Consider the following 24,355-nt stretch of genomic DNA (forward strand, 5'->3'; position numbering starts at 1 on the left):
CCGTTAAGTGTACAGTCCTGTCTGATTTTGACTCAAAACTAAACTCCGTAGTAGCTCTTTAACCATACCATAAGTACAAAAACTAAAACTGAAACTAATATATATATATATGTCTTTGTGAAATAAAAACTAAATTAAAACTAAAAATACACGATGAAGGAAAACTAAAACTAAACTGAATTTCCAAGTAAGATCAGAAACAATTTACAAACAAAAACTAATATAAAAAGGCAAAACTATAATAAACTTACAGCACACTATGGGTGAGGGTGAACCATGCAATTACAGTTACGTGGAAGTTCCAAACTGCTAGCTGGGTGGAGGTCACCATTAAATTAAAAGGTGCTGTGCACCATCCTGAAAAAAAGGTATGTTGTTGTACAGCCATAAATCAGCATATGTGAGGCCACAATGTTACAGTTGTGGCTACTTGCTCCCAGTTTAAAAGCTTGAGATTTCTCGGTTTAGTGCTGAGGAATTAGTTATTGCTTGTGTCGTTCAGCTCCCCTTTCTAAATTTCTCTTCCTCTGGAAAATTTGTGAGTTTCACGTTGAATTCCTTTTGGATTTAATGATTTTATTTTTGGTTTTGATAATAGTTCAGATTCTGGTAATGTTTGCTATCGGGTTTCCTCTTTTGAGGAAACATTTTGTTAATAGTCTTATCTATTCTGTAACATTTTTCCTCGTTTTTGAAACTTTTTATAATTCTTTCTTAACATATTTAAGTTTATTAGTTCTTTTGTTTTAGAACAGGGGCTTTTTAATGGTTGCCTGTACCCATTTTGGAATTTCTAGGCTTTGGCTAAAGTGCAAAGTGCAGGCCTTATTTAAGTTACAGAGCCAGGCCTACTTTACGTTATGAAGCCTCATATTTAAGAATGCAGGTGTTTTTGAGATTTTGGGGCCTGAATTAATAACTGAATGCCTCAGCAATCCCTTAAAAACTGAAATTTGCTTTTAAGTAACATAGAGAAAATCATCTTGCCTGAAGAAGGGGCCTGAGTTGCCTCGAAAGCTTGCATATTGTAATCTTTTTAGTTAGCCAATAAAAGGTGTCATTTTGCTTGGCTTTTCTCTACATTCATAATGGCTAACACGGTACAACACCCTAGTACTACAAATAACAAAGATAAATTTAAACAGATCTCTTTTTCAAAGAACTAATGAATTAGGACAAATATTTAAGAAGACAAATGCTGGTATTTTACATACTGATTTTACTCTTATTTCTAAGTAAACTTTGGCCATCTAGAAAAAGCTGAGACTGGTATACAGATTTATATAAAGTGTAAGAGGCAGTTGGAATCTGGATGAATTGTTAGAGGATCATTCTGATCCATTGCAGAGTATAAAAATCCAACTGATTATACATTAATCAGCTAAAATATATTGTTCAGACCCTGTTCTATTTGGGTCTCTTTTTCAGTTTTTTTGTTTTTGAAACCAAAAAGATCTCAAAACAAAACAGAAAGCAAACACACATCATGTTTTGCTTGCTCCAAGTCAGAGTGTACAGTTTTCACACCCAAGTCCCCACTTTTCGGACTAGTTTTGGTTGATCCAAAATCTCCAGTTTTTTGTACCATCACAGTCAACCTACTTACTCCAGTCTTCACTAAAGCCAAGCCAGCAGCTCCCGTCTTTGCCACTATCTCACTGGAGCCACAGGTTTCTATTTACAACACAGTCTGTTTTAAACCACAGAGCCTTAGTTTTTGCTGCTGCCCAGGTGGTTGCAGAACCAGTTGTCCATACCAGGTGGTGGCATAGCCATCTAGGTACACGTCCAACTAGAGTTGTACCAGAGGTCTTGCCCAAGCTCCAGCCAGCAGGGGCCGTTTTCAAGCCTTTATCTATCTATCTATCTATCTGTCTGTCTGTCTGTCTGTCTGTCTGTCTGTCTGTCTGTCTGTCTGTCTGTCTGTCTGTCTGTCTGTCTGTCTGTCTGTCTGTCTGTCTGTCTGTCTATCTATCTATCTATCTATCTATCTATCTATCTATCTATCTATCTATCTATCTATCTATCTATCTATCTATCTATCTATCTATCTATCTATCTATCTATCTATCTATCTATCTAATTGTTATCCTAGGAAGGGCAGCTTTTGGGAATTCATTTGTGACTACAAGAAATGCTGCTTTTCAACCTATTTTCTTTTTATGATTTCTGTGTTTTTTTGATACTAAATGGACTCTGACAAGTACAATTCGATCTGTGTGGTTAAATATACTATTTATAATCATTTAATCTCTGACAAATTATAATGCATCGTCCACCCTTTAATTATAATAAAGAGATACAAAAGTTCTAAAGTTCAGATGCAGCTTGCTTTTATTGTTTCCAGATTTGCAATGGCCATCTTATACAATTAAAGCAGATTCATATCTTACATGTTATGTCATCCTATATTTTATATTATGCTACTGTAAACCCTTACTGCAATGATGAGACTGTCATAGTGTCATATTTCGTTGAATTGTGGATTGAAGATTACCTGATAGAATATCAATAGAAAAGACAATGATGATTCATCTCAGTAATATGATTATCTGAGGTAGCAGAGATGCTTTGTGATATTTCTTTACGCAGCTGGATTTAATACTCCTGGACTACTGCAGGTAGTCTGCTGTGCTAAAGTGTATGTAGTTTACATTATATTAATGTACCATTGAGTCATCACATTGAATTTGTAATAACTGCTAAAAAAATTTCACAGTCTAAATTGGGCCAAATGTATTATTGGAGAGGTGTTAATTGTTTATCTTTTTTAAATGTCATCAGCTTTGGTGACATTCCACATGGCTGCTAATGACAATAGCAAGCAGACAACTTGGTACTCACTGAAATATGATAACACTTACAGAGTAAGCTTCATCCTAGTTTGCTTCATGTGGATTAATTTCTATAAGCAATATTCATTTACAGCGCAATAGCATTTTTTGCTAATTCACAAAGTGACATTATGTATTATACATGGATGACTTACTTTATTTACTTTTTATGCCTTCAAATAGTTTTTCTTTATGTAATTTGCTTTATACTTGACAAAAAAGTAAACCAATTGAACTAAAGTAGCTCATGGAAGAGCAAAAACATATCCAAAAAGGCAAGGAAATGTCATCATGGTCAATATACCATCTCATTTTGTAAATAGTATAATGATTTGGAGATGGGGGCTGTTGTTTGGGCTTCTAAAAGAATTAACAATAATCAAATAATCAAAAGAAAAAGTGTACCTGATTAGGCATCATGTTATTCATTTTAAGTTGGTTTTATATTCTTTATTTATTGCTATAGTTTTTTTTTGCAAAAACTGAAAATTGTTAAAAAGCATGTTTTAGAGAATAAAAATTAGTAATAAGCTTATTATTGGAACGTTTGATTTAGACTATAATTCACCAATTTACAATATTTTTTTCTTCCTACAGATGGTGGTGCAGCAAACTTTGGATTAAACTTCTTAACGTTTATCATTCTATTCAACAACCTTATACCAATTAGCTTGCTAGTTACGTTAGAGGTGATTAAGTTTATCCAAGCATTCTTCATTAACTGGGTAAGTGCAAAATAATGTGTATGCATATAGACATTTGTGTCACACAGCTCAATTTAATGTACTGAATTTTGAACAGCGGTTTTTACAAGCTTCGGTCCTCTGTGGGCACTAGCATGAATTTGCAGTGTTGGTTAGAAGGGTTCATTTGTCTGATGATGATAGCAACTTTTATAATGAATTTTTTATAATATCTTAATAATTAAACGTAAAAGAACCAAGAAGGAGCATTGACAGTCTTTAGGGATCCGTAGGTGTGACTGACTGCAATTTGTGTATATTGCAGTGTGGCAAACAAACTAAATGTCTGATTTAATGACAAAAAAATAAATCATTGAATTTATTTGTATTTGTAGTTGTGAATAAAACAGCTGTCATAATGAGCTTAGGCAATTTACGAGGGAACTTCTTTTGTGGTAATAACAATACCACTGCAGTTCCTTCTACCCATCAAATTTGTGATCTGCTGTATCCAAGGCAAAAACTAGCCTTGGATGGGGCATCAGTTAACTGCAGGTTTCATTTGGGTCTCTCCCTGGGGTGTTGTATTTTGACTTTTTGTATTTTTTTCTTTTTCATTTTTGTTTATTTCAATTTTTTTGATTATTTGGTAAAAAATTGCCCTCAGGTCCTACCATAGAGCCTAATAGCAGGACCCGAGGGCAATTTTTTACCTGTTGCCACTACTCAAGTACGGTGGCATTAGTTAGATGTAACAGTGTTGTCTGCTCCCTATTGTATTTCTATTTTGTGTGAATAGGTTACCTTCAGGTTTGGCTTTTTGGAATTTTTTACTGTTGGCTTTATCTTTTGGATTAAGAACTTTTGAAATTAAGATTGTTTTCGATTTTGTTTTGTACATTTGGATTTTTTTTTAAATTAGGCTTTTGAAATTTCTTTTTTTATACAAAATTCTTTAATTATTAAATCTTTGGTGGCCCAGCGTTTTTAACGGTCCCCGCTACAAGAAATAGTGTAATTCATTGATTTTTGGTTTCTTGTATTATAGCTATGTGTTAAATTAAATGAGGAATATGCTTGTTTATTATTTAAGATCACAATTTACCTTGTGACAAACAGTAGTTTTTTCCAGCTATAATCTTTACTATGTTAAGCCCTTGTACTCTTGGATGTCATGAAGTGCTTGCAAGGAAGCATTTGATGGAATCAGATTATTTATCATTCTAAACAAATGCAATAAAGGTGCTATATTTATAAATTGACTGATAGAAGACGCAATAACTGCCTGCCTATATAACATAATTAATTTCTAAATACTATTTGTAATATGTTATTCTCTCAAGTTTCCAAACCAGTCTTGCATTTTCTCTTTTAGTTTTATTTTCTGAAACCCTGAAAGAAGCCAATGTTTAATCACGGATGAGTGGAATAAATTCTTAATTTTTTTTTATAATTCTTCTGTTGTCTATGCTAGGATATGGACATGGTGTATGAAGTGACTAATACCCCTGCTATGGCACGCACTTCCAATCTTAATGAAGAACTGGGCCAGGTATGAGTAACATCTTTCACTGTTAAGGCTTTTGATTTGTTTACATTGTTCATTCAAGATATGGTTTCAGTTTTGCAACCCTAAAAACTACAGTATAATAGCATATCATTTACAGTATATGATTAGGTGTCTAAAACTCTGTAATAAGTCCACAATGTTTTGCTTTGATTTTTTTTATCTATTTCAATATGATATATAATTATGTGTACTTTCTCTTCATAATGATATTCTTTTCACATTATAAAATAAATAAACAAAAAGTTTGGTCCTCCACAAAATATTTTCTTTTATTGTATGACACAGAGATCTGGAAGCTGATTCCCTTCTTATCTAGCCCCTCTTTGGGGAATTAACCATGCTGGGTGACAAATGAGGTTTAAAATAGTTTCAGGTGCACTTTTTAGCACTTTTTCATTAATCATCGTGGGTTGTTGTTCTAAAAGTGAAGAAGTAGCAGAAGGAGCTTTTTCACCATTTCTTAATGCTTCAGAGTGCTTTGCTTATCGAAGATGTGACCCCAAGGAGGTGTTTGGAAAGCCAAGAAAAAGAACTCCAGTGTAGACGTATCAATCTGGCCATGCTACTGTCATTCATTAAATCATGGATAGCAGTTATTAGCCCGGTATTCTCAGTTTGTTTGCCTCTCCCTCAGGGGTGCCTAGAACGCCTGCCAGGCAGAATTCTTCCTCATTTGAAAAAGATGAGTGAAAATTTTTGTTTGTCCCTGAAAGAGTGTAACTGGAAGTAGTGGTTCCTAAGTTTCAATATCGGACCTTCCTGGGTCCTGCTAGACTCCCTGAGCTTCCAGCTTCCCTTCCTTGGACTCCTTTCTGTGGAGTGAGTAGAACAGGCTGAATGACACCTTTTATTTGTTTCCCCCTGTGCTCATAGCAAACTGTAGCATAGTTTGATAAATGGTGTGGTATTCTTCTTAACACCAAATTAAAAATAAATACAGTACATGTTAATGTTTCTGTTGTAATAGGAAAAAGTGTAAACTGATATACTGAAAGTGTGAATGGTGTAGTTTTGTTTGAAAAGGAAACTGACCACAAAACATTCAAACTTTGATTATAATGTACATGAAATGAATACAGAAGGGCATTGAATAATAAAAGAAGTATACAAAATAAATATTAATCCTGTAAATATGTTTTAAGTATAAATTAGAAATGGACATTATATACTGTATTTTGATGAAAATGCAATATGAAAGAATCACAAATATTTAATGGGTTAAAGTTTAAAATATTTCAGTTCCTGTCACATTTTCATATACATTAGAGAAGAAGTCGGCTGTCTTCTTGGATTTAAATATTAACATCAGAGAAGCTATGCATCATGTACTATACAGATGTGAAGGCAGGACATCAAGAAAATGAGTGGTGCAGAACTTGATAGAAAATTTCTTTGAATAATTCATTGGTGTCTCTTTTTAGCTATGAGGCTTGCTTCCATGAAACTCAGTTGTCACAGACATTTATAATAGTAGTAGGCAGGAGTATGGGGATTTCATATTAAACATTTCAGCTTATCAGGGAGGATTAATTCAGCTAAGATAATTTTAAAGTAATCTAATATAGAAATATATTATATATATTTGAAATATATATATATTCTATATATATATATATATTCTATATATATATATATATATTCTATATATATATATATATATATAATATATATATATATATATATATAAATATATAGAATATATTTGGGGCGGAGTGGTGGCTCTGAGGCTAAGGATCTGCGCTGGTATCCAGAAGGTTGCCGGTTCGAATCCCCATCACTGCCAAAAGAGATCCTACTCTGCTGGGCCCTTGAGCAAGACCCTTAACCTGTAATTGCTCCAGGGGCGCTGTACAATGGCTGACCCTGCGCTCTGACCCCAAGGGGTATGCAAAAACTAACAAATTTTTAATACGAGAAATCGTATAAGACGAAATAAAGAACAAAAAAAAAAAAAAAAAAATGCCTTTAATTTAAGATGGAGCAATGCTAATATGGATATGTTGTTATGAAAGCGATGAGGGATGTCCAGTACAGTCTACCTGACAGCTTCTGCGCTGCTTGTGGTAGGCAGATTGAGGCACTCATCAGTACTGTGTCTTGTTATGTAGTGCAAGTTCTTTAGTTGTTATAGTTAGTCTGTTAAACAGGCTACTTGTTTTAAACGTGAGTCTAAAAAGAACAGGAAGGTGGCCATTACTCTCCTATCTGTCTACTGAAGGCTACAGCAGGAAAATGATAGGCAGCCATGCAGACATAACACTTAAAGGGTCTACTTAAGGGTTCAGTGACACTAAGAGCTGATAAGAAGTGGTCAAGTCTCTGTGGCTAAGGATCTGTACTGGTAACTTAAAAGTTGCCAGTTCAAATCCCATTACTGCCAGAAGGGATTCTACTCCACTGAGACCATGAGGAGGCCCTTAACCTGAAAATTGCTCCAGAGGCACTGTACAATGCCAGACCCTGTGCTCCGTCCCTCAAAGGTTATGCGAAAAGACAATTTCCCCTCGGGGGATTAATAAAGTATAACAAATCAAAAAATCCAAAAAAAAAAGCTGATGTCCATGGAAAAAAAGCATGGCTGCACAATCCTTGGAAACCTTTCTGGGGATTTGGTTTACGAGTCTTTAATAGCGCCTCATGGTTAAAGGCACAGAAGTGTAAAGAAAAGCTTTTCTAGCCTCATGAATTTGGCAGCAATAATAGAGAATAAAACAAAATAAGACAGAGACGGGAAGTGAGAAAGAGTGTGCTTGGTGCTACCATACTTGACAGAAAGTTTGTCAGGACCTGAGAGATAGATTTGGAGAGGGTGCAGTGTTTTTATTTGGTCTGTTTATTTACACTGCATTTTGCTCCTCCTTCTTTTCATCCCTCTTTTGACTTAATTCTCAATAAAGTCATGGTTGGAGTATACTTTGGCCTCCCTTACTCTGATTACAGAAGGCTGCTTACAAGGACAACACTCATAGCACAATGTTAAAATCTGCAGATGACATAAAAGTAGGCAGCTTAGCCTATTACTTGGGGACAATATGCAGAAAAGAGAAAAAATATTTCATATAAATACACAATGGGGCCTTAGGGCTAGAAAGTACACATTATGAATAAAGACATTATAGTACTAGGGCACTCTTTGCTATCTACATCCAGACATTGTAAGACAACAGAGAAAGGGTGAGAAGGAGAGTTATCTGATGTTAAAAGCATACATTCATGTTACTCCAGCAGAGCTGATCCAGAGGATTTGAATATTTTAGTGCTGACTAATTTCTGTCCTATCTGCCTTTTTATTCATGTAGTACATACTGGATACTGGGTAAAGGAATAAATCCTTCTAATATTTTTCTTGCACCAACATGTTTTGTGCAAAGTTTTTGATGTGTTTTTAACTGCAGTAGATAAGTCTTTTATGCTGTGTTTTAAAATACTGTTTGTATATTTCTTGGTGCGACTCTTTAAAAAATTACAGTTTTTCAGATCACAATTGTTGTGTTTATTCTGCAGAGTGATATTATTTTTTACTATTTCTCCTAAATATACTTTTAGCAAAATTGATCAAATTGTTCCTAGTATATCATTTTTTCCAGTTAAAATGAAAATACAGAATGCATTTAGTATTTGAATTATTCATATAACTCTCATCATTTTTTTAGGTAAAATATATATTTTCAGACAAAACTGGAACCCTCACATGTAATGTTATGCAGTTTAAGAAGTGTACAATTGCAGGAATTGCATATGGGTAAGTTAACTGGATGTTCTAAAATCATACTTATCTACTAGAATGATCTCCTGCCCATATTTAAAAACATACTACATATAATCTGTTTCAAGACTGTTGTTTTCCTTTAAATGTTATATTGATTTTGTGCCAAAAAGGCACTTGAGGATAGGGTAGCAGCTGCTCTATCTTACTGCCCCAGGGAGAAAGACTGCTGCTTTACTTTTCTTTGAATATACTGGTGTTTTTATTGTCATTAAAATACTCTGACTAACTGACTGCCGAGTTGTTTTAGAAATCTGATATATAAGTCTTTGTGTTATGACTTTGCAATAAGTGCTTTCACCTATTCTGTAATTTTTCAATTCATGGTAAGTTTACTCAAGCATTTTACATTATTGTACTAAGTAATGCAAAAAAGACCATCCCGAAAGTATATAATATTAATATATCAAAAGAAGCAATTTATTCTGTGTTTGATGGAGCCATTAAAATATATCTGAACAAAACCCTTTTAAGTGGTACATACATTGATTCAGATTAGCTTGAAGCTAAATCATCTGTGTTATTTAACATTATGTTTCAAAATAAGCCAAAGTATTTTGTTTTTTTCCAGGTTCCTTAATCAATCAGTTGTAATATTTTTACTAATTTAGTCTTTTGCCTTAATGTTTGAAGCAAGTCCATGCTGCCAGTAAAAATCAGTCTTGAATGTGTATGGGAGTGGATTCACATTGTCATTAAGTATGCTGGAAGCCAGCTTTTGTCCCACTTGATTTTAGGCTGCAACAGTGACATGAAGGGGAACTATAATTGCTTGTTGTTGAGCTGACACAGCAAGTAAAGGTGCTTTCAGAAGTGCCTAACCTTTTAAATTGGAGCATTGGTTTTCAGGGTGACAGCAATGGAAACTTCCGGGAGACAGCACATACATGGTGGCTTTGCGTTTTTGTTTTCAACTTCAGTTCTCCCAACAATTAAGATATTTGGTTATGATTTATAATGTGGCACAGTTATGCGTTATGTTTAGAATCATGGGAGAGTTGCTGTGAACATGGAATGAAAGAGGAGCAAACATGAGGCATAAGCAGAGTCAATATCCACTGAAAGCGGACAAGCATCCAAACTACCCCTAGCAGATTGCAGGAGCAAAAACACCTGTGTAATTGGATCTTTGTGTGGACTACCAACATTTTTATACTGTATATTGTAAATATTTGTCTTATTATGTCCTGTCTGTATGAAGATTCATTTATAGACTGTTCACCTTTGAAAATGTATCCTTTGGCCAAGCTGTTAGGTGATGGTTGTGAAAATTCACAATTACAAACATAGCCAGTCTCTCAAGTTGGATATTATCAAATTCTCTTTGCAAGGATCTCTTCAAAACTTTTTCAGAACTTGGCAAGAACTCATGAATACTCATGAATGCTAGACTTATGCTTAAACATTTTTAATTCTTCAGACTATTTTATCCCCTCTAAAGAGCTATTTAAGATTGGGCTCTCTATTTATATTTTATTGCGTTCTTTGAGGAGTGAGAGTTGAATGCTAAAGTTTTTTTTTTTTGTTTTAATTGTTTTTGAAACATATGGTATTCTCATTTATGTCGTTGACTTGTGTTCTGTTTTCGTATAAAATAAATATATATTTTTCAATCATCTTAGTTAAACAAGTGTATTTACTTCCACTTCCACTACCAGGATCTAGAATGAGACTCATGTTCTGGTTCCAGGTATTTTATGATTACATGCACAGAAATGTTTAAGGAGTTGCTACCTGTACACTGAATACATTAAACGTCACAGCGTGGCACAGGGAAACGGGAAATTTTCAATTGACGTTCAATGTACAAATAATCACATTACAAAATACATTTAATGATGAAATGTATTGCACAGGATATGCAATTAATGGTGGTAATAAATATTCATTCAATATTAATTTTATGTTTTGAAGAAAACATCATGAAGGTTTCATCCATTTCTCTGTACGCATTCTGACAGCCTGTTGTGGAAATTCTGCATTGCTTGACTTAACATGTCAAGAGGAATGCCAGCGGTTTCCTCTTCAATCTTCCCTATTAGTTCAGTAATGGTTACAGGATGTGTGTGGTACACTTGGCTTTTAAGATGTCCCCACAGAAAAAAATCACAAACAGTGAGATCTGGGGATGTCAAAGGCCATGGAATGTCACCATTGCGTGAAATGGCGCACCTTCCAAACAATAGCTGCCATCGATTGTCGGGCAGTATGCAAAGTGGCTCCACCTGGGGACTTCTTTTTAAGGCTGAACCTGTTTTTTTGAAATTACGCACCCATGTTGTAATCTCATGAGCAGACGGGACACAATCATGATGTTCTAACTGGTAATGACGGCAATCTTCCATTTGTGCAGCAGTCATACTATCACCATCCTTATAAAAGGCTTTCACAGTGAACGCTCGTTGTGCACCACTCCACTGCTCCATATAACTAATGGCAAGGGGTTCTAAATGAGGTCGCATTGGTCCCAAACAACTGCCAACGCCTCAGGGTCACCAACACCTAGTTCCAAAATTTCCGATTTCCCTGTGCCACCCTGTATTGAAGCCATATGTATAGTTACACACTTGAAAAATAAGGAGGAATCGTCTGCAGTGGCAATTCTTTTTTGTTGCTATTTTTTTCTATACTGTTTGTAGGTTTTTTTCTTGACATTAATATACCCTCTGGTGGTTGTTCATTTATTTGTTTCTTTGATGTTCACCAGTACAAATAACTTTGTTACTAATGGAAGTTTTCTAGTCATGCTGTCATCAGCCCAAACTTTAATAAGAGTCTGCATTTCAACTGTAATGCAGTGGTCTTGAACTCTGCTTTACATAGACATTGATTAATACAAGAAAACTAATTCAAATAAGTTAGCCTCTGTTTTACCATCTGCTTGATGACACAGGCTGAAACCAGTCTTTAGTATTGATATTACAATGGTCTTGTTTCAGTTGTTCAAATCAGTGTGAATTCATTATACGAAACTGGATCCATTCAAGCTGTAATATCTTTGGGGAGAAAAGATTGTGGCAAGTAAAATAGAAAGCAGGCCCTCTAGACCATATTTTCTGGTTCTAGCGGAAGAGTGGCAAAACATGGGCTGTTGTGACTACACAGAATCTTGGAATATTTATATTTTTATTGATATGCCTAAAATTATTATCATGTTTAAAGGATGGCTTAATTTTGTTTTTGAATCATTTACATCTTACTGGTAGATCTGTTGCTTCAGTGGTGTGATATCTTTGCTCCTTTTGAAGGTTTCAACTGTTTAATTCATTATAACTCTTCATTTGGGAAAAAGCAGTGCAGTAGTTTATAGTGCTTATAGAGCTGTCAGTGTAATTTGACTCACAGAAGGTTTCGTTTATCATTTACTTTCTTTTTTGCATGTTCGTGACTGTTTCAGTGATTTCTTTCCAATATCAACACTCTTTTTGCCACTTACTACTATTTTAGTCACAGGTTTAAACTTCCTTAATTTGTAAACAATAGAATATTTTGTCTTGCTGCTGCAGTCACTTTGAAACTGTTTACCTGCTCAGATTACTATACTTTCAGAATGAATTTGTAATACACTGCATTGTAAATGTGTTGGCACCTATTATGTTGCTGTGGCGTTATATTTGTGATTAGGTATATGTGAACATACAATTATGTTAAGTGACATTCAGAACTAATGAAAGAATGTTCAAATAACCGTTAGAGATGATGGTAAACTAGTTTTTGAATATCAAGAGTATTTCTTATGTAAATAAAATCTTTCTTAATGATTCAGGAGTAATTATGACAGCTTGATTTCTACATCTGCTATAAATTCTATTCATTTTCCTTATGCTATCATGAAAGTTACATGTTTACAAACCCATAAATATTCTTTGGAGCCTAGATTTTAGAGATAGACCAGTCAGTCTGTAACATTTTATATTATATCTGTCAAAGCCTCTGTGGCTAGTAGGCTGGGCATGCTATATGGATAAGTGCCTTGCAGTTTATATTTCAGTTGGCTTGTCCTTGTGTACTCAAAAAGTTAAAAATGTTATAATTACTTTCTGCAGAATCTGTGCAAGTCTCATGTGCATTACTGATACTGTGTGAAGTGTGGTACATGTTGTTATGTAATCCTGTGATACCCCAGACCCACAGCCAAGGTTATTTTCTTATATCCAGGGTATTGAGAGTCATGAAGCAAAGATGGAGCAGGAGAAGTGGTGGAGATAAACATGACTTTAAAATCAGTGGTATGCAGTTTATTTTAAATGGAGAGAAAAAAGGGCAATAAATAGTGCAGTCAAATAAACGGTTAAATAGTTTGTTCAAATAGATAAAGCCAACAATTATGTGCCTTTAAAAATAAATCAGTGTCACAGGGTGTTAAAAAATAACTTCCTTAAAATCCCAAACCTCAGAGAATTAAAACCATTTTGTCCCATATTCAGTTTCTCACCCAGTCCTTGTTAGAATGACAGGAGACCTCAAGGGTGCTGCCCATTGCATTCCCAATCCTCAAACGAATCTGAGCTGTGGCCTCTTGCAGCTCCCAGAGCATTTTGCGCATTTACCAGTTGCCACTACATCTGCCCTACAGCAATTCCAGGGGTGCCTTGTCCATCTACTGAATGCCACTGCACTCAATCCTTCTTGCTCCAACTCGCTTTGTTGGCTTCTTCTCCTGTTGCTTGCTTTATTGCTCAGTGGACAAGAGCACACAATCTTGCAGCCTTCAACCCTGCTTTTCCTTAGAACAGTCAGCTTTGCTGATGCCGCCTTTCCTTCTCTCCCTCCTTTTTCGGACTAGTAGTTGCTGTCTAAACTCAATTGCCATGGTACTAACAAGGCAATAACCTCATTGACCTGGCATGCACATTCACTCACACGCTGTGTACAGGCATGGGCTAAAATGTGTTGAAATAAAATCACTAATAAATTAAACAATTAAAGCATAGTACACTTTATGAAGGGAATATAGTAATCTATGTCTGGCTGTCCATCCCTTATGCGTGCCTGTTTTTTTCCATTTCTAATGACATGGACTCACACCCATATATGGCAACAAAATTTAGAGTTGTCATTTAACCTGACATGCTTGTCTCTGAGAAGTGGCGGAAAAGCAATGAAAGCCTGGAATACCAACAAAGACAGTCACCAGGTTGGGAATCCAACCAGATTCCTGGAGTCACATGGCAGTCTGTATCGGCTAGATCCAGTTCACTGGTGCCAGGCTGGAGAATATCTGGGCAGGGTACCATTCCATCACAGGGTCCGTTTATCATTTAATGTTTGACAAAAGGCAAAGCATATTGAAGTCCACTGGTCTTTTGTTAAGGAGCCTGTATATTTAGTTCATCTTATTCAATGTATTCTTTAATGTTGTAGTTCCACGTTCTGTACCATAAATTATTCTGGCAAAATTCTGGGAAAGAAAGGTACAGCAATATAATGTGTGAGACTGTATAACTCTGGAGTTATTAGTTTTGAGTGTCTATAGTTTCTTTTGTGTTTTTAATATTTTTATACTCTTTCCTTGGTGAGTAAATGTTTATTTCCATCATAACACACACCTTAAGAAAATGAAAGCCTTTCACTTCCACAATCTATCAAGGACCCCGCCGTTCAGTTTTGGATGGCTTTGGTTTTTTTTTTTTTTTGTGCCCATATAGTATGTGATGAGGTCCAGCATTTAACACATTTATACAGTTGGTTTTATTTTTCATTTCCTTGTTCTTACTCATTCCTTTATTTCTTCTGCACATTTTAAAGTCACTGCTGTGAACCTGAAGATTATAGCTGTGCAGATGATGACTGGTAAGCAGATTTTGTAGACTCTGTCCCTTGTGCTAGCTATGTTGCACCTTGTCTTAAATGATTAACATGCATGCCTTATGCCAAACACATGGCTGCATCATTCAGAGCTGCTAAGCCCCCTGCAAACTGTGTAAATATTGCATCTTTATGCAGTTGTGTTTGGTCCCTTAGCCTAGCATTAAAGAGTAAAACATGATTTAGATGGAAGTTTATAGTGTTTATAATGAAGAGAAGGGTAACTTTTTACATTTTGAGTTTCTGTAGGTATAGGATTATTCATTTTATTGTGCTTTCTGTCATTTTTATGTGCCAGTTGGTGATTAATTGTTTTTGATTTTACAATGTTATTTTGCATGAGCACTTGTGGCTCTCATTTCACTATTTGTTTGAATTTTTATAATAAAAAAGACAAAATTATACAGACCTGAGAAACTGTTGAAAAGTGTATTTAGTAAGAGAGTATAATTTTCTGCTATTATCTAATTCTAGTTTTATAATTTGTTTATGAAGGTTACACTAACTTTTTCTCATGGATCAGAACTGCTGAGGGTGACTCAGTTTGATTGCTTGAACTGACTTTTTGTTTGCAAAAGTTATTTATTATTATCAAATCTAACATAACCACATTTTCTCATAAGCATTTCCTGGATGGTGATTTAATATGTCTGCCTCAGCTAGTATTGCTTCTCAGCAGCTTGTCCTAAAGACTTCAACAATCCATTTCAATTTCTTATAAGAGAGACATTGTCTAAATATCTTGGATTAAGATTTCTTTCATTAGGAGAAATGTAATTATATAATGCAGCATTAGGCAAGGTTTGCACACCATCAATTAGATAAATTTAGGGGCTTTTCAGACTAATTTAATTAGTTTCTGTATGATTTAAACATATAGTTCTTTAACCTGAGCTGCTTCACACATGAGACTGTTATTTCTTTTCCTTAACCTGGAAAATTGTTTCATTCAGTATTTTAAAAGCATTAAATATGCGTCTCTGTCCACTACACTGCCAAACCTCATTTCTGCTGTAAAATAATTTGGAAATGTTGTGAGTGCAAATGCTATTCAGACTCATCTATATTCAGTGTTAAAAGTGCATCATGCTATATTCTACTTGGTAAAGTACAAACCTTTCTGCCAAAACAAATGTAAAGAGGACACACAACAATGTCTTAGAGTGACTGCACCTGCCTGGTGACCCTGTATAATTAGAAGAGTTGAAAGCACAAAAATACATGCAACAAGCCTTTTCAGATGAGAGCTCAAAACAGAACTGAATCCAACATGGCCGGTTCTGGGTTATGTGGTAACTTGGCAGGAAACAGCGGGTCTAGGAGGGTGGAAAATAGTTGTGACATCAGCAATGGAATGGTTGTCAGTCTTCCGTTCTGCTGAGGGAGGAAGAAAGAAGGCATTAGTCCACAGTGCCATCGTCAGGTTAGACGGGTAATTATAATTACCAGAGCCCTTAAACTGCCTCCCATGTGCACATGCGTAGTAGGTATGATGGTACTCAGTAGGTGTGGTAGTAAGAACACAAAACCAAGAAAGATAACATGCAACAGCCAATCATCTGCATTTATATTTACCGTAGATAACTATTGGTGCAGTGAATATCACTATTGGGTTTTTGAATATCACTTGATCTAGGTCAAATTGCTTTGAGGTGGAAGACAACAGAATTCTGATCATGGGCTAGATCTGTCTAGGTTAAGAAATGTTTGCAGCTGTGCAGCAGCACAAAAACACCAGTCACATTCAAAAGATGACATGAGTCTCTGCTGTGGTCCAGGAAACTGTACCCACTTTTTGTGAAATCCTTAGCAGAATCATAACAGTCATTCAGAACTGCACAAATGTCTTCCTTCTTGATATATTTTAAGTAGGGACATTTACACTCAAACTGCTTTGCCCCTATTTTGGTTCTGAACTGTTTTTCTTAATTCTGTATGCCAATCTAAAGTGCAAAATACAGCACTGCCTGACATCTGGCCGAAAAAGTAAATACTCTATGTGTTAGCCTATTGTTGAACTTTCAGTTTTATTGTTTTACATTGTTAACCCCTCAGTGAAAGTTCACAATAGGTAGTCTGCAGTTTCAAAGTAAACATTTGTCAGGTTTCTATTTCCTGGTATATTTATTCATTTGCTTTTCTGTTTGGCATGTTGCTATGAAATGTTTGATGTACTGTATGTTGGTGGCATTCACTTCATTTGTAGTACACTTTGTTTTGATTCATAGATCATTAACTTCAGGCATCTAGATATATGGAGGAACAAAGTTGCTGGTAATTTTAAACAAAAAAACAGAGGCCACTGGCTATACATATATGTATATATGTGTGTGTATGTGTATATACATTCAGGATTTTTTTCTGGCCACATTTCTTCCTCAAAGACGATGGGTCCCCACTATCCTTCCAGTTTTTAATAATGCGTTGGACAGTTCTTAACCCAATTGTAGTAGTTTCTGCAATCTCCTTAGATGTTTTCTCTGCTTGATGCATGCCAATGATTTGACCCTTCTCAAACAGACTAACATCTTTTCCACGACCACGAGATGTGTCTTTCGACATGGTTGTTTAAGAAATGAGAAGCAACTCATTGCACCAGTTGGGGTTAAATAACTTGTTGCCAGCTGAAAGATAATCGCCCATGCAGTAATTATCCAATAGGAGGCTCGTACATATTTGCTTAGTTAAATCCAGGTGGCGACTTTTTTTTTGGCAAGGCAGTGTGTATATATATATATATCCATCCATCCATTTTCCAACCCGCTGAATCCGAACACAGGGTCACGGGGGTCTGCTGGAGCCAATCCCAGCCAACACAGGGCACAAGGCAGGAAACAATCCTGGGCAGGGTGCCAACCCACCGCAGTATATATATATATATATATATATATATATATATATATATATATATATATATATATATATATATATATATATATTGTGAGACTTGCCCGGACACCACCAGTCGGAAACCACATCTTTATAAAATGCACACGTTTATTAAGCACCAACAATACACAGTCCCACACAGCACACAGTGCTCCCAGCACCAAATCAACCCTATTCCGGGCTTCTTTCAATGTCCATGGCCACCTTTCCTCTCCTCACGGGAGCTTTGTCCGGCTCCCACTCCCGACTCTAGCTCCTAGATTGTAGGGAGGCGGCCCCTTTTATTTCTACCCGGATGTGCTCCAGGTGCCTTGTGACGTTCTTCCAGCAGCATTTCCTGGTGTGGCGGAAGTGCTGCCCTTTGCACCGGAAACACTCCGGGCGTCCCTGGAAGGCTCTTCCTCCATCTTCCCAGGTGTGGTGGAAGTAAACGTTTCCCGGGTTCCATGAGGCTTAAGGCGCCCCCTGGCAGTGGCCACGGGTCCCAACAGGTTGGAACCTCCTTGCTCCTCTCCCGTGGTCCTCTCCTAACCTAAGGCGGTTGCCCCCTTGTGACCCAGAAGAAGAACCCCAGCCTTCTGCGACTATACTGTATATATGTGTATACCGTATGTGTATATATATATAAATATATATTGTGGAAACCAGCCCGGACACCAACACAGACAGACACAGGAGAACCCGAACACACACTTTTAATTATAAATAAAAGTTCTGCATACAACACAGTGCCCCTGCACCAAACACCCTTTTAAAGTTCGGGCCTCTTTCTGGACCTTCTTCCACCACCTCTACTTCTCTCCTCTGAGCATTGTCTTCTTCCTCCTGACTCCAGCCCTTGACTGGAGGAAGGCGGCCTCTTTTATATCCACCCGGATGTGCTCCAGGGGCGCTCTGACGATCTTCCTGTGGCACTTCCTGGTGTGGTGGAAGTGCCGCATGAGCACCCGGAAGCACTCCGGGTATCCCTGGTATTCCTTCCGGCAGCACTTCCAGGTGTGGCGGAAGTGCTCACATCCAGGGCTCCTCAATCCTCTGGGTGCCCCCTTGTGGTAGCCACGGGCCCCAATAGGGTTGAGCTTCCATGCTTGGTTCCCGTGGCCCCCAGCCGACCGCCACATTGCCCCTCTGTCAGCTGAGACCCATATTGGCCAGCGGCCTGTCCCATGAGGGCAGATCTCCCACTGCGGGGAACCGACACATTCCTGTCCATGTCCGATCCTGCAAAACAGAATTGGAAAAGGGGGCGGAAACGTTGCCTCGATGCCATCGCCCAGCGTCATCCATTACTTTACACAGCCAACGTTCACCCCCTCTGCCAGCACTATGACACTCACAGGCTCAGTGCTCCGCCTTTTCTGTGCCCTTGCGCCCATAAACCAAGACGGGAACGCTTGCACCCCCGTCTCCTCAGCTGCTTTTGGAGCTTCCCTCTGGAGTGTCCCGTCAATGTACGTGAGTGCACAGACTCACATCTCCCTTTGTCGGATCAGCTGGCTTTCCTCCTCTAGTTCCTCCTTTTCCTCTGGGGCACCCTGATGGTCTGGGTCTCCCTGTGGAAGAGAAGGAGATCCCGTGCCGTCTGTGCCCCTGTAGAAAGGCATGAGACCGTTGTTGGCTCTGGGAGCAGGGCATTTTGACATGCGGCACACATCGGCCGGTGTCTTGTCAGCGCCCCTGCTTTTCTCGCCCCCACCACACAATCAGCCCTCATGACCGCATCCACTGTAGGAAATGCGGCTACTTGATTTCCGGAACCAAACGATACCGGAATCTCTTCGCACGACACTCCTGTTTCATTTACGTTACAGGTATGACATACCTGCACCACCACGTCCCTCTAGCTGGAGAATCCAGCACCGCGCCGATCGATCCACCCCTGCTGGGTCTTCAGAGGCGTGATCGCCTTCTCTTCCACTTTTTCCACTGTCTCATGGAGGACGCGTATCACCTGGAGGATCGACTGTGCTGGCTGAAGGGCCCCCTCTAGCTCACGCACAGCTGCTAACAACAACAAAGCATCAGCCAGCAGTGGACTTACACTTTCTTTGGTCCTATCCTCTGGTTGCGTACCACGGAGCCTTCTCCTTGGCTCAGTTGGGTCCTCCCTTGGCTTAGGACAGACATTCATTGGCCCTACCTTCAACCAATCATCGGCGGGGACACAACACACACCATCCAATCCCTCGTCTGCCTCGGGGAGGGCTTTCCGGTCCTTTGCTGTCTCTTCCTTCTAAAGCCCGATGGGGTGGCAAGCCTCCTGGCAACCCTTTCACTGCCGCGGCTTTCTAACACGCAGCGGTTCCTCGTTTCCAGTACTTCCTGGCACTGATGCCCCAGCGTCACTCCACGGATTGGTGTGCTATGGCCACCGACGCAGATCGAATCAGTCCCTACCTGAAACACAACAACAGCGCCCGGCAAGACTGACCGCCCCAGGGCCAACTGCCACTGGGCATTGGACTTAACTCCTGGATTCCGTCTTTCAGAGCAAGTTTCCTCCGAGTGGTCTCTTCAGTCTCAGCGCCGACCCGGGTGTCCATGAAGATGGCGTATGTCGGGGAGACCACTGCTCTCAAGCCTCACCTGTTCTTCCTTTCCCCCATCGGGTTGAAGACTTGAAGACAGCGGTTTGGTGAACCGTTTGCGGTCCCTTGGGTGAGTCACCTTCACACGGTCCTTGCTGCCTTGCCGCGGTGGGTGTGTGGCCTGTCCTGCTGTGCCGGGCTGTCCACAAAATTATTTTTATAAGGGCTCCCAACTGATTAATGGGCCGGAAGTCCCATCTGGGATGCCATTGTAGAAACCAGCCCAGACACCAACACAGACAGACACAGGAAGTCCCGAACAAACACTTTTAATTATAAATAAAAGTCCTGCACACAACACAGTGCCCCTTCACCAAACACCTTTTCAAAGTCCGGGCCCCTTTCTGGTCCTTCTTCCACTGCCTCTACTCCTCTCCTCTGAGCTTTGTCTTCATCCTCCCGACTCCGGCCCTTGACTGGAGGAAGGTGGCCTCTTTAATATCCTCCCGGATGTGCTCCAGGTGCACTCTGACGATCCTCCTGCGGGACTTTCGGGTGTGGCGGAAGTGCTGGCATCCAGGGCTCCTCAATCCTCTGGGTGCCCCCTTGTGGTAGCCACAGGCCCCAATAGGATTGAGTTTCCATGCTCGGTTCCCGTGGCTGCCCTCTTGTGGCCCAGGGGAGGTATAATCCCTCTCCAGGCATCCCGGCTGGGCATAAGCCCCTAGCCGACCGCCACAATATATATATATCTATAATAATAAAAGGCAAAGCCCTCACTGACTGACTCACTCACTCACTGACTCACTCATCACTAATTCTCCAACTTCCCGTGTAGGTGGAAGGCTGAAATTTGGCAGGCTCATTCCTTACAGCTTACTTACAAAAGTTAGGCAGGTTTCATTTCGAAATTCAAAGCGTAATGGTCATAACTGGAACATATTTTTTGTCCATACACTGTAATGGAGGAGGCGGAGTCACGTATCGCGTCATCACGCCTCCTACGTAATCACGTGAACTAAAAACAAGGAAGACATTTACAGCACGAGTCACACGCGGGAACGAAGGTAAATGACGTTAATTTTTCACTGTCTTTTAATACTGTGTAAGCATACATATTAACACATGTGCAATTAAACGTGTGCATTTACGGGGTGATTTCTCAGGCTTAAAAGCTCACCTTTTATCAAACGCGGGAAGAAAGGTAACTGACGTTGTTCACTGTCTTTTAATACTGTGTAACCATACATATTAACACATGTCCAATTAAACGTGTGCATTTACGGGGTGATTTCTCAGGCTTAAAAGCTCGCCTTTTACTAAAAAGGTAAATGCAAAACTATTTTCAATCAGTTTATTGAAACGCTCCCGTTAAGGATTGCAATAACATATTCGCGAGATAAAAGAACTAAGTAGGGGGAAATGGAGGAACAGCCGCAAACAGCGAAGAGCAAAAAATTAATTAAACAATTCAGAACGGAGCGAGTTAAGCATACAAGAATGTTCATAAGGGAAACAAAGCACGGTGTAAAACGTAAGTTTCAATTAAGTTTATAAAAACGCTCCCGCTGCGGATTGCAATAACATATTCGCGAGATAAAAGTTTAATGAGAAGACACGAGGTATAAACTAACCACACGCCGTGGCGCAACGTTAGGGGCAACAGTTTCAACCATTCTATGATCTGCTTCTCGCAACTGAAAGACAGCACATGGCGGATGTTAGCCGACTTGCTCACCGCAACGTTAGGGGCTTCAACTATGGCGCTGACGCCACATCTCAGTGCCAACACTTTGCAGACTGTACTTAAAAGACACGCCCTCCTCACTGGACAGTTAAAAACACCAATCAAACTAACGATGACATCAAGTATTACCCAATCCAAAGTAGGAAAGGAGGCATCTTCATAAAATGCGTGTGGGATGATTTGCATGAGACGCTGCTTTAAAAAAAAAATGATAAAAAAAATACGGGATAAATCCCGTCCAGTATTGATTCAAAACGGGACGCGCAATTTCATTCTCAAACGCGGCACGATTCCGTATTTTAAAGCACGGGTGGCAACCCTACAGTGCCAGGTAACCACCCATACAATCAGATTGTGATTCAGACTAGGAATGCAATGAATGTAATTACCCCGATCTACATACAAGGCGAAAGTCTTGCAACATTCAAAGATGATGGTTTGGGATAAGTACACCATACAACATAAAAGAGCTTATGAAGCCTTGAACCGAAAAAAGCAAGATCTCAGAGATCGTAAAAAAAAAAATAGGAGGTAATGTCGTTTTACTCGCTGTAGATTTTAGTCAAACATTACCAGTTATTCCACGAGGGAGACCAGCAGATGAACTCAACGCGTGTTTAAAATCCATGCTTCTCCCACGCTCGGTTATATGTCGTGTGTTCTCGGGTAGGTGCACCAAAAAATTTATACATTTAAGCATGTAATGGGCAAACAAAAAATCAGGTATACCCGAAGGCACTGCAGTAGTACTTCATGTAACTTTACTTCTTAAATGTTAATGTTTTACTGTTTAATAATTTATACGCTTCTTATATGTTGTTCAAATTCTTTTATCAAAATAACACTGACAGCGCAATGCACGATAACATGGAGTGAATACACCATACGCATCCGCCCACGGCTGCCCTGCTGTGCGCAGATAGGAGTTGATTCTACAATAAAATAAAATAAAGATAAAAAGAGTAAAACAATCATCACCCATAAAGCGTGTGTGTGTGTGTATATGTGTATATATATATGTTGATATGTGGATGTGTATATGTGTATATATATATATATATATGTAGATATGTATATATATGTGTATATGTATATGTATATATATGTTTATATGTGTGTGTGTGTATTTTATATATATAAAACACAGCAACACTCATAACAATGACAACACAATTACATTGACAATCATGTTACGTTATTTTTAAAATGTTTCCTTTTTTTTTCATTCCCTCTTTAACACACTACTTCTCCGCTGCGAAGCGCGGGTATTTTGCTAGTATATATATATATATATATATATATATATATATATGTATGAATGGAAGAAAAGGTCTGTGATACGGTTTGCATATTTGCAGCTGGAGATCCACAAAGGGAGAAAAAATGAATCACGTATCATAAAGTAGTTTTTATTCCTGAGCTTTCAACCCCTACCAGGGGTCTTCATCAGAGGATAATGCTTAGACTTACAAGAATCAAAGGCAATATATAGCAACACATTAAGGGGGGGGGGGGGGGGGTAGGAGGTGACAAAGTCAGTATGATCAAGGGGGGGGGGGTTGTATAGTTTATTTATTATGTACATGTTCTTCTTAAGTTAGCATGTATATATATATATGTATATATACAGTATATATATGTATATAATATATATATATATATATATATATATATATATATAATGTATATAACCTGCCCACTTAGTACTAAAACAGGACAAACTTTAAAAATCAATAAACAAACAGGTATTGCTAGCTAAGTGTAGCCAAGGGACACTCCAAAAGGTGGCCAGAGGTAGACTGACTCGAACGGAGGCTGGCGCATGAGTGAGGAGCCCCCGTCCAACTCCCCACTCCTGATGTCACATTTCCCCCTCCCATCACCCGCAGCCTCTCTCTTGGATTAGCGTGAATAAATCGCTCCTGCAAGCAAACTATGATACTTCATGCAATGATAGAAGTCACAAGATCAACCGGAATGTTTAAGCAAATTATTTAAAAACTAGCTGTGTAAACCCATGCTGTTAAAAAGCCCGGGGTCCCAGAAACTATTGAAATCATCAGAAAAAAAAATTGAAATGTAGAGATGTCAGGTAATTGAAAGGAACTACTCTGGATGCCTCTCTCCTAAGTTTTGTTGTGCTGATGTGCTTGCCTCGCTTGTGTATTAGCGGCAGGAGGAAAAGTAAAAGGGGTACCGTTTTGCCGATGTGCTCGTCTCGCTTGCGTAAGAGTTTCTCTTTTTTCTCAGCGGTTTTAATTTGGTAACAGAGTCGCTTTCTTCTTCCGACTCGTTAACTTGGGGCCGCCTTTTCGGCTCTCTGAGCTTCATGCTGTAGTAGCCTTGCATTTCCGGGCCGAACAGACACACACACTTCCATGCATAGACATTTAGTTTTCTGTTTCCTCGAAGGTGGAGCCCTTACCCCGACTCAGGGCCGGACAGACACACACATTTCCATGCATAGACGTTTATATATAAGAAACCCGATCTAAATTAATAAATAAATCTGTTAAGTAGTTCTCTCATG

At 38.6% G+C, this 24,355-nt stretch overlaps 2 protein-coding genes across 2 annotated transcripts in view; one reads left to right on the top strand and one right to left on the bottom strand.

Annotated features, from left to right (window-relative positions):
• The window catches only part of slc30a9 (solute carrier family 30 member 9), a 990,624-nt gene that overhangs the window by 492,158 nt on the left and 474,111 nt on the right, over positions 1-24,355 (bottom strand). The window lies entirely within an intron of this gene.
• Positions 1-24,355, top strand: part of atp8a1 (ATPase phospholipid transporting 8A1) — a 338,290-nt gene that overhangs the window by 133,517 nt on the left and 180,418 nt on the right. The window contains 4 exon segments of the mRNA XM_051928331.1: positions 3,432-3,559; positions 4,992-5,069; positions 8,741-8,829; positions 14,602-14,646. Coding sequence (XP_051784291.1) covers positions 3,432-3,559; positions 4,992-5,069; positions 8,741-8,829; positions 14,602-14,646 — 340 coding nt within the window.

The sequence above is a fragment of the Erpetoichthys calabaricus genome, chromosome 5, assembly GCF_900747795.2.
Source record: "Erpetoichthys calabaricus chromosome 5, fErpCal1.3, whole genome shotgun sequence".
NCBI classification, from domain to species: domain Eukaryota; kingdom Metazoa; phylum Chordata; class Cladistia; order Polypteriformes; family Polypteridae; genus Erpetoichthys; species Erpetoichthys calabaricus.